Source organism: Azolla caroliniana, unplaced genomic scaffold (assembly GCF_043228905.1).
Source record: "Azolla caroliniana isolate FFs.n. ecotype wild unplaced genomic scaffold, voAzoCaro1.0.p SCAF_11, whole genome shotgun sequence".
Lineage (NCBI taxonomy): Eukaryota > Viridiplantae > Streptophyta > Polypodiopsida > Salviniales > Salviniaceae > Azolla > Azolla caroliniana.
The window spans coordinates 18,006,460-18,018,340 of NW_028230446.1; the positions used below are offsets into that span (position 1 = coordinate 18,006,460).

An 11,881-nucleotide genomic window follows, 5' to 3' on the forward strand; every position below is an offset into this window, starting at 1 on the left:
TCTACAACAAAGAAAAGAGGAAAACACTCTCCAAATCTGAAAATTAATAAACACATAAGCAATTCTCCCTTTCACTCCCTAGAAATGCTTCATCCTCCATTAACATCATCCATCTCTTCCACAAATTTAGACGATATATATATATATATATATATATTCCCCTTTTCTATCTATAAGGACGACTTCCTGAAGCAAAGCGGTCCTTATAACATCAGCCATGTCGACGACGGATATCACCCAAATGATGGCCCCCACACCATCTTCACTCATCCTTATCACAAAAAAATCTTCATTCAGTTCACATCAACCATCTCGCCGAATATCGCCAAGTTCCTGTACAAATAACAACAAAATGAATCTAGAGTATTTCCTCCTAAACCTATCTTGATTTTTTGTAAGCATGAATAAGATTATGTTAGAAAATGGATTATACGTATTAGTATCAATATTGGCAAATTACCACCTCCACATGGGGTTTCCCTAGAAATACCCTTTAATTATTTTTAATGTAATGTATAGAGAGTCATTAGGGGAAACAAACAAGACTAGTGGTTTCCAATAAATGGCAATCTTCTTTTCCTAGGTGGATATCTTCCTATGTTGGGACATGTGAGTCCCATTATGAAAGGATCTTGCATTAGGGCAATGGAAAGCAATAATAGAAGATTAATAAAAATCGTTTGTATTTTTTTCTCTTTTGACCAAGAGAATATTTAGACATGCTTCAAACTTCTTTGGCATACAATGTAGACAAAGTATTAAGTTGCAAGGTAGCATTACATGCTACATTTGATTTTTTTTCTCAAATGTTATTATTGTGGTTCATTGGTGGAAAAAATGTGAGGGTATGATTGTATTGATTCTAGCACATGTTATTTTTACCAGCATTATGGAGGTTGACAATTACATAATTCTACAGATGTTGCTAATTTCATGATTATTGACAATTACATGATTTTCTAAACATGTCTCCGTAGTTTTCCTCATTGTGGAGTCTCTTGAATCATGCATACCATTAATCAGGCCCAACCATCATCAATGACTATTTATGGATTGTAGTTTTGACGGCATCACCATATGCTAATGTACATTTTTCACGTATTGTACCTAATATACATTTTCTTTAGCATTCAAAAAGATCGTTTTCAACGTCCTTAGACACAGGCATCGGTTTCATTCCTAATGTTTCAGTCACTTATGGCATGGCCAAGTCACTGATCAGACAATGCTCCCATTGACTAGATTCCATTTCCATGGTGGCAACCGCATAAATGTTTGACATACACACATAAGCTGCAGCATTTTTTACTTTCAGTCCCACTGCATGATCAAAAGCAAGCCTCCCATGCTCCACATTGCCCCATTTCTTGCATGCTCCCAAAAGAGTGAGCCATACCACATTATCAGGATGGAATGGCATTTCATTAATTACATACAACACATGATCGATGCATCCCGCACGACCAAGAATATCTACAATGCAAGAGAAATGGTCAAGGGTTGGCAAGACCTTAAAACAGAAATGCTCAAGAGTTGGTTTACAAGAGTAATGGTCAAGAATTGGCCTAAGCTTACACTGGCTATTCATAGCTTCCATAACCATATGGCCCTCAGCCACAAGACCCGCATGACTGCAAGCATTGAGAACATGAAGAAAAGTTACCAAGCTTGGCTCTATACCTTCTCCAACCATCGTCTCGAAAGCATAGTAAACATTTTCACAATCACCAAGTTGGGCATATCCTGCGATGAGAACATTCCATAGGTCCAAATCTTTGACCATCAGACCGTCAAATATTCCCTTAGCTGTCCTAAGTAATCCACATTTGGCATATAAATCGACCAATGTTTCTCGGATAATGTCATCTCTTTCTAAACCCTTTTTCAGAATCTCTCCATGTATTTCTTGACCTTTTTCTAAGGCTCCTATGCTCGTACAAGCTTTCAAACTGCAAACAAGTATGATAGCATCTTGGGTGATCCCCTCTTGTTTCATCTCTTCATGATAATGGAGAGCATCTTCACTATACCCATGTTCTGTACACCCAGTAATAAGAGCAGTCCATGAGACCACATCTCTGACCGGAAGTCTATCAAATACTACCTGTGCTTCTGCAAGCAAACCACAGTTTACATACATATCGACCAAGATGCTTCCCATGAATACTTCTATCTCTAAAAGTCCTCTTTTAATGATCTCAATGTGTAGTTCCTTTCCTTTTACACGAGATCCTATGTCTCGACAAGCCTTCAAGCCACAAATAAATGCAGCAATGCTCATAGCGATTCCCTCAGTTTGCATGTGTTGAAGACAATCCAGTGCCTCTTCAGAATGGCCGCATTCCACATATCCTGAACTCAGAGCAGTACACGCGATAACAGATCTAGTTGGCATCTTATCGAAAACCTCTTGCGCATCTGGAAGAGAGAAGCATTTAGAATACATGTCAACCAAAATGTTGCCAATAATGGGTTCTGTTTCCAGCCCTTTTTTGACAACCTCAGCATGTACTGCTTGTCCCTTATCCATGTACCTTATGCTGCCACACATTTTCAGTATAGAAATGAATGTAATAGCATCTGGTGTAATACACTCCTGTTGCATCTTTTCAATACAGTTTATTGCTTCTTCAAAACAGTCATGTTCTACATATCCTGAAATCAGTGTATTCCATGATAGGATGTTGTGAGCTGGAAGACTGTCAAAAACATCACGTCCTTCCTCAAAAAGCCCACATTTCACATACATGTCAAATATGCTGCCAACAAGATTCTCGGATTCTAGTCCCTTTTTGGTAACTTCATCATGAATTATTTGCCCTTCAGTGATTGCTCCAATGCTGCCACATGCTTTGAGGCTGCAAATATAGGTCCCAAAGCCAACAGGGCAGTTTGTATTTTGCGACTGGTTATACCAGTAGAATGACTCCTTACCATGCCCACTTTCCACACATCCTATGATTAAAGCTGAAGAAGATGACTGATCTCCAACCAGTAAAGTTTTATAAACCGCTTGGGATTCTTCCAATAAGCTACATTTTGCATACATGTATATCAAAGTGTTGGAAAGAACAAGCTCATTGTCTAATCCTTTCTTGATGATCTCGGCATGTAATTCTTGACCCTTGATTGTGGCTCCTGCATTGGCACAAGCCTTTAAGATGAAGATGAATGTGGCAAGATTATGAGGAGGCACTGACGCGTTCTGCATTTTTTCGTAACATTGTATTGCCTCTTCGGACTCCAAATGTTCAATATATGTTGTCCACAGCATTCCATCATGAACTCGAAGCTTATCAAACATATCTTGTGTTTCAGCAATGGCTCCACACTTTGAATACATATCAACCAAAGCACTTGTAATGAAAGTGTCTCCCTCAAGCATGCCTCTCTGAATAATTTCAGTGTGTATTTCCCGCCCATGATTGGTGGCATTCATAGAGCCAATGGCTTTCAGGATGCAAACCAATGTTATGGCACTGTAAGGGATACCTCTATTTTTCATATGCTGAACTAGGGTAAAAGCATCCTCAAGTTGATCATATTCTATATATGCAGCAATTATGACAGTCCATGAGACCTCATCTCGCAATGGAAGTTTATCAAATACATTCCGAGCTTCTGCAAGGAAGCCACATTTAGCATACACATCAACCAAGGCACTACCAGAAAAGGCATCTCTTTCAAGAAATCCTCTCCTCATGATGTCAGTATGTATTCTGTGTGCATTCATTATATCACATAAGCTACAACAAGCTTTTAAGACTGAAACAAAGGTCACATCATCCATAAAGCTATCACCATCCTTCAACTTCTCAAAACATTGCAATGCTTCTTCATTCCGACCATGTTCAACATATCCTGTGATTAACACATTCCAAGTAACTAAATCTCTAAAAGGAATCCTCTCAAACACTTCTCGTGCTTCCAAAAGAAAATCACATCTTGCATATACTTCAACTAAAGTACTCCCAACATAAAGATCTTTTTCTAATCCTTTCATTACTATCTCAGAACCGATTTCTTGCAGCTTTGCAAAGTCCTTTACATTGTCACACGCTTTCAAGATGACAACAAAGGTGAAACAGTCAGGACACAGACCATTATGTTGCATCTTATCAAAATAATTAACTGCTTCTCTGCTACAGCCTTGCTCTGTACATCCTGCAATTATTGTGTTCCATGAGATTACATCACGAAGTGGAAGCTTATCAAATATTTCCTTCGCAATCTCAATACAAGAAATTTTTGAATACATTTCAACCAAGGCAGTACCAACTTCAAGACAAGTTTCCAAGCCCTTTGTCACAATGTCATTGTGTACTTCTTGGCATTTTCCTATATCTTCTAATCTAGCACAAGTTTTTAACATGCAAATAAGAGTGATTGCGTTTGAAGAGATACCCTCTATTTGCATCTTCTTAAAGAATTGATATACGTGCTCATTATATCCACACTCCAGGTATCCTGTGATAAGAACATTCCATAAAATTATATTTTGATCAGGAATCCTATCAAATATTATCTGTGCTTCTGTAAGACAACCACACTTCGCATACAAATCAACTAGCATACTTCCAACCACTACCTCTTTATCAAATCCTTTCTTTGCAATCTCCACATATACTTCCATACCTTTATCCATCAACCCTAAATTGCTACATGCTTTCAGAATGCAAATAAATGTAACATCATCAGGAGGAATGCCTCCATATTGCATGTGCTGGAAACAATGCAATGCTTTCTCACCTTCCCCACACTCTATATAACCTGTAATAAGCGTATTCCATATGACCACTGTCTGAACTGAAAGTTGATCAAACACTTCTTGTGCTCTTGTTATGCACCCACATTTTGCATACATATCCACCAAAGTGCTACAAACAAATGCATTGCTTTCCAACAGACCCATAGAAGAAACATGAGAATGCAATTCATGGCCTATTTCCATATCTTTCAGCAAGGCACAAGTCTTCAGCAAAATCACAAAGGTGTATCCATCCAAGTGCAGACACTCTTCTTTGATTATCTTATATATGATGAGGATACGGAGGAATTCTTTCTGTTTGAAATAACCAATAATAAGAGAATTCCACAGTGATTCATTCCGACATGGCATTCTCTCAAACACCTTGTGAGCATAGAAAACTCTTCCAAGTTCCATTAAAACAGAGATGAGGCAGTGTCCTAGTGATGGATGAACTTCTAATCCACATGCTCGCATATGATTTTTCAGTCTCAGAAGTTGCATAATGTTCTTATCCTTGCTACATTTATTTAGAATGAAAATGAGGTTTTCAGAACATGAGTAGAAAACAGGCATCTCAAAATGTTTATGATGGTAACCAAATAATTTGGATGGATAATCTCAAAATGTTCATTAAGGTTTACGATTAGGGGTTTTCAATATATATTAGGGTTTAGGGTAACCCCTAAGAACCTAAACCCTAACTAAACCTTCTTCTCGAATTTGCATGACCACAATGACATATGTGTCCATCGCAGGACACAGTTTTAGGGTACTTTTTATTATTCCTATGAGGAATTCTGGATGGTATCCATGTAAAAAGATTTGAAATGGAAGGAGTCCAGTCGATGCTCTTCGAATTGTGTGAAATGCAGGGGAGAAGAGGATCGCCATAGCCTATGTTAGAGAGACCTTACTTAGGATGGAATGATATCCCCCTAGTTGAAATAGTGGATTGCCAAGGGGTTTTCCTCATTTTTCTTTGTATTTCATCTTTTGATTTCTCTGAGAAAAAAAATAAAAATTAGAGCACGTCCATGGATTTTAATTATTGTCAAAAATTGACCTATGCCAAGGCTCCAACCAAAGTGAAATATTTTTGTATTGGAGTTGTTGATAAGTGATCCTCAAAGTTCAAGAATTTTACTCATAGAGAATAGCAATCTAGAGTGCACATTCTAGGTTCAAGAGAAGGGTGTCTAGGTTCCAAAGTGTATGTATACTTACCTATAGAGGTCGAAAATTGAAATGACCCATGTCACCCACGAACCTGATCTCTCATGGTGGGATAAACTCAAACCTTGGTCTTGCCATATCTCCTGTCCTAACAATGTTTACCCATCCAAGATCAAATTGGATACATGTTGAGCCTATCACATATCATTGCATCGAACTTCCAAATACATATCATTTAGAGATGAAAACGATGCAAGCTTAGGAAAATTCATGTAATGCCTTGGTTTCAATCTAAAAAGCTACGATACATGACATTAGTACATGTACAAATTAGCAAATAAGTAATCCAATAACATCAATCTAGTGACCTTTGACTCTGATAACGTATACTTAAGTTGTTTTTACTTACCTTCAACTTGATAATGTAGTTTGAGCTAATGTTGCAAAGTGTTGGTTCAAGATGTTTCCCTTACGAGTTACTAAGCCCAAATCAAACGAAAGTTTTAAGGAATTAATACATAAATTGCTAATGTGAAATGCAACTTAGCAATGAAATTTGCTCAAACGGCCATAAATTATGTGAAGGAGTCTTGTCATGATGCAGTTATATGTTTGAGTCCATATCTAATATGTAAGCAAAAGATAGAAATTAGAAAGAGGGGCTAGATCCGCTCGAGCTACTCCTAGTGATGATGAGAGATGGACCCACGTGCACACTGATGTCCCTGACTACAAATAGTGTCATGTCACTTGATCACTTTGAATAAAGTAGTCGAGTGTGAACATGCCAAGGACCCGGGGCTTAGCACTACATAAAGATGCTAGCTAACTCTTTAGAGGGGTTGTTGTTTAGAGTCTATTACTAATCAATAGACCGAAATCGATAAAATAAGGTAATTAGATTGGGTAGAAGAACCCATTCCACCCCCCGAGCTATGATTAAGACATTGCCAACCTACCACAGACGTCCCATACAACCGGATATTAGGATGACTAATACCTTGGAAGAGATAACAAGATAATCGCGACGAAATCCTAGCTTGCACCATCGGTGTCTTAAGACAACAGCCTTTCGACATAATGTTCTTATGAGGGTAGCTAAGCCTCATATTTATACCTCTTCCTAAGCCCCTTGAATATATATGTGCCTTTCTAAAAGACTCTCCATTCATTGGTTGTCAAGATCATGATAGTGCATGCACCTATCATTCCTTCTATTGAATCACATTAGTCCCTTTCTAACATTAGTGAACATACCCTTCACTTATGTAAACATTAGTGACCTACCCTCACCTACGTTATGTGTACATAACAGTGGTTCTAGATCCAACCTTTGTAGTGTAATGAGTCTGGCATCGACAATCTCGCGATCCTCATAGCTACCTAGGTATGATCCCATCCGTGGTGGTATGGGACATCGATGGGCATGTGGGTCAAGTCTCTCACCATCACTAAGGGGTGCTCCAGTAGATCTACACACTCTTTCCATCATTCTTAATTTATTTCCTTATCTTTTGATTACATGTTAGAAATGGACTCCAACGTGATGGTACAAATCAATCTTGAAAAGCATATGACAATGTGAATTGGCTTGTTTGTGAGTAACTTTGTGATCCATTTGAGTTTTGCTAAGTGGATGTTATGTACTTTCGGGGAGGGATCAGTCTCACACATGCTCAATTGAGGTGTTACAAAACTCATCTCAAATGCAAATCAATTAGACAAGGTTGCCTAGTGAGTTCCTAATTGTAACACAACCTGCATTATTAAATAATGATACATAATAAGGTGACGAGAAATGAGTTCGTTGTGCTTTCATTACCATCAAGAGATACATGCATTGTACAAGCATTAGCAATATTGCTAAAGCATACAAGCGTGCAAAAACTCTTTATTGTGGCTTGAGGTTTGAAGATTAACATGCATATTAAAGTTCTTATTTGCACGTATGGAGAAGAATATGGATGATCTTAGTAGGTTAGCAATAAGACTTTGTTGTGATATGATTTGTATACTTTTAGGTTATCCAATAGATATGCCACAAGATTGAGGAGAAATTTATGTATCAAAAGCTACAATACTAGCCATTTCATGTACATCATAAAGTGGTACAATCAACAATGGTTCCCATTGTATCATACTACCTAACTTTGTTACTATGGTGTAAAAGGAACACTAAATGTTTAGCGACGACATTGCGATTTATGTTATGAAAGAAGGAGAAATTGGGACATCTAAAGAGGCACTAGGAATCACATTAGTACTCCAAAGAGATTAAGGGTGCCACAAAGTGTCCCTCCAAATGCACATCTCATGAAACGCACAATAACATTGGAGAGAGAACTAATAAAAAGAAGGTTTTGGTGACCACAAATTTGAGTGCATCCACCCTAAATAAGCATGTCCACAATGCAAGTTGCCTGCCCCTCTATCATAATATATTTTTATATTGCAATATATTATATTAGTAATTGATATTGGCATTAACAAAACTCTAGAGATTCAATAATAGGATCAAAACGCTTCTCGGAATAAATAACAGTGGAAACGTCTTGAAATAGCAAACAACCATATTGTTATTGATATTTATTAACACCTGACTGATCCTATGAGACTTCCGCATATTCAATGAAATCCTATCATGATAAACCATGGTTGAATCACAAAAACATGTGTTACATGTCCATTCAACCTTTTGCATGTAATGCATAATGTACAACACCTTACACCTTGCATATATACTTGAAACAGAGGCATTGACATGGACTTACAAATTCTACTTATAACTCACTGTGTGCAAACTACTGAATCTAATTAAAAACAACCAGCTTGAAAAGCATTTTACTGCTGACATAAAGTGATTTAGACTGGATTATGGAACTTAAAAAAGGGTTCACTGATGGACACCAATTCTGCTACATTTTCACATCCAAAGAAATACATTTTTAGATACATAAAACATCGCCTTAAAATTTTGGACTTGTAAAGACTTCATTTCACATCCAAGACGTTAAATTGCTCGTGAACAAGGAATTTGACACCCTATTGAGCCATAAGATTTGCACCCTTCAATATATTCTTTATTCAAAACCGAGGAGAACACAATCTGTAACGGCTCAAAAACCTGGTTTATGCCAATGTCAGCTATTGAAACTGGTATCTGGAGCTTTCACAGAATCCCCACTATGGTAGACACACTAAAAACTTTTAAGTGCCCTTAAGTAGGAACCTAAAACGGCTCAACAGTTGGATGCAGACACCATCAGATACATCAGATCCAATGCTTATGGGACTGACTAGATGTTGATCCCAAGCTGGTTCAGAAGGTCTAGGGAGCATGGGACCTCAGCTGTTTTAGATTATCCATAAACTGTAATCTTGTCCAATTTCAAGAGTTACAGGGTAATAAGTAAAATATAATATAAAATAAAATAAGAATAGTTATTACTTCATAAAAGAACCATCCTAACGATGGGCACCATTCTCACAGAAAGGCACATTCCCTTATTTGAACAAGATAATTCAGAAGCTTGGCACTAAACATGCCATAAGCACAAGAAATTCTTCATTACACAAGAGCATTTTCATTATTTGTGGGAAAAGTATCAGAATTACAAACCGGATGAATTCATTTTCACTGTTCAACTCTATAACAAGAAACAGGTGAAAAATCATATGCGTACCACGTTTGTTTTCCTAGACTAAAAAAAGCTTCATCATGGGAGCACATTTTTACTTATTTGAAAATATATCAGTAGGTTCTGTGTGGTTCTCTTTCTCTTTTGTAAGAGCAAAATGGACCTAGGATAAAGAAAGGAGTAATTTTTCAGAACAAAACAAAGTTCTCTCTTTCTTAAGAACAAAATCAAAAGAGATTACACAAACTGAAACAAAACAACATGTGTTGATAAATCCAATTCTATAATAGAATCAAAAGACAACAATTGAGTTGCATTGCACTTGCCATGTCTTAACTGAAAATGCAAGACGAGCTTCATCACAAATTTTTATTATTTGTTAGAAATTAGAAAAAGATGAGTTTGTTTGCCCAAAATCAGCAGAAATTTACAAAAACAGTCAAGAAATAAGTCCAGCAACAGGAATATGATGCTTCGCAGTTCGCATGCCCTAATCAATCATAGAAGCAAAATTTTCTCCCTTATTTGTTTGAAAAAGGATAAGTTTGTGTTTTCTGTTCTCTCTTTTGCTTAAGAGTGAAAATAAGATCAAATAACGAAATTACAGAAAAAGATAAGAAAAATTGTTCAGAAAATTCATTTCTACTATAAGAATCACGATTGAAAGGAAAGCAAAGCGAAAGGAGCGAACAAAGAGAACAAACCCAAAAAAGGTGAGGTTTGTTGAATTTAAGGGATTCTCCAAGGCTTAGGCTCAGGAACAGCAACGACCATACCTCGCAGATCTGTAGTGAGGACAATCTGACAAGCCAAACGCTCATGGCGATCCACTTTTCCTCTCCCAGCAGAAGCAACGAGCGTATCATACTCTTCATCAGAGCGAGGAGGAAGCTTCTCGAGCCATTCTGAAGCTACCATGACACGACACTCTGCAGTGCAGGCGGCAATGTCGTCGAGCCTATGAGATTCTGGATCGACCAAGCGATGGTTCATGAGAGCTCGAAGGAGAGTGTGGTCAGTCATTCCTTTAACAGGATGTCGAACTCCGTCCACATCGATCGCGGTTAGTTCTACAATTCGCTCAGAAACCAGACGAGAAACGTTTGGGAGCGATGGGGATAGAGAAGAGGAAGAGGAAGAGGAAGAAGCGAAGCGAGTGGGAGAGGGGCGGAACGAGGGAGCGATTCCGGGGAGACGGCGGCCAGCAAACCGAGCGATCGCCGCCATGGCTTGGAGAACTGTGTGGTGATCTTCTGTTTTCCTTCGTCTTTCTTCTTCTTCTTCTTCTTCTTCTTCTTCTTCTTCTTCCTTCTTCTCTGTGCGGAGAGAGGAAGGAAGACGCAGAGAAAGGAAGAAGAGACAGGAAACGAAATTGTAGGGCTAGGTCTCCTGTTTATCGAAATTCCATATGTAGCCCTCCCCCTTCTTCTTCATACATACATATTCATCCATGAACGAAAGGAAATGCTTCTAAAGGAACCAAAGACACCACCCACCCAAAGCATTATTATTGACACATCATTTGGAGGTGTGTTCCTTCCTTTCCATAACGTAGACACTGAGAGAGAGAGAGAGAGAGCGAGAGAAGACGGCAGAATGTAGTGTCTTCTGGTCTCGTGTCCCCAGACCCATTCTTATTGAACAAGATGCCCTTGCACATAGACACTATTACCGCAAAGGAGTGAGTACTTTTTTACATGGGTCGAACGGTCAAAAAGTATCTAGATGGGATAGCATGGCATCAAGTGCTGAATTGCTTATCACATTATGGAAGTAACTTGAAGGACTCCATTCTTGTATATGGAGAATAGAGCTTGGGAAGATTGGCAAGTGCCTAATTCACAGAAACAAGGTTTGATTAAACTATGCAAAGATGCATTTCTAGATTGGGGGACTCATATCCTTTATGCTTTTGAATTATAGGTCGATTGCTTATGTACATGTGAATAGAATCAACATAGGCTTATTTATATAAAGGCATCCATCCTAATCAATTAAGTGTACTTGTATTCAATTTTGGTGATTGATAATATCTCATCTAAGTGTGTTTGGTCCTTTCTTGTTCAATTAAATATACTTGTATTCAATTTTGGTGATTGATCATATCTCATCAAGGTGTGTTTGGTCCTTTCTTGCTCTTTTTGATTAAGTAGCAAGGTTTATTAACTATATTTCTTTATGTGCTTAGTGTGGAGAGTAGTTAAGATTTGTTCTCTTTGTGGTTAAAACTAAGGTATCATGTTTAGGAACAATTGACACTCATTCCTACACTTGTCTCCTTCAAAAGAGTAGACATCAATCCACACTCAAAGAATTGTCT

The 11,881-nt window shown here is 37.9% G+C and overlaps 2 protein-coding genes across 2 annotated transcripts; both read right to left on the reverse strand.

Annotated features, from left to right (window-relative positions):
• Window positions 1-831: 831 nt before the first annotated feature.
• On the reverse strand, window positions 832-5,657 carry LOC147858215 (pentatricopeptide repeat-containing protein At2g39620-like). Its single transcript, XM_087327876.1, has one exon. The coding sequence runs from the start codon at window positions 5,321-5,323 to the stop codon at window positions 1,196-1,198; it is 4,128 nt and encodes a 1,375-aa protein (XP_087184002.1). The 5' UTR covers window positions 5,324-5,657; the 3' UTR covers window positions 832-1,195.
• A 3,770-nt stretch (window positions 5,658-9,427) lies between these two features.
• On the reverse strand, window positions 9,428-10,888 carry LOC147858216 (2Fe-2S ferredoxin-like superfamily protein). Its single transcript, XM_087327892.1, has 2 exons — window positions 10,266-10,888; window positions 9,428-9,724 (listed from the first exon to the last, which is right to left on the reverse strand). The coding sequence occupies exon 1, from the start codon at window positions 10,786-10,788 to the stop codon at window positions 10,291-10,293; it is 498 nt and encodes a 165-aa protein (XP_087184018.1). The 5' UTR covers window positions 10,789-10,888; the 3' UTR covers window positions 9,428-9,724; window positions 10,266-10,290.
• Window positions 10,889-11,881: the final 993 nt, after the last annotated feature.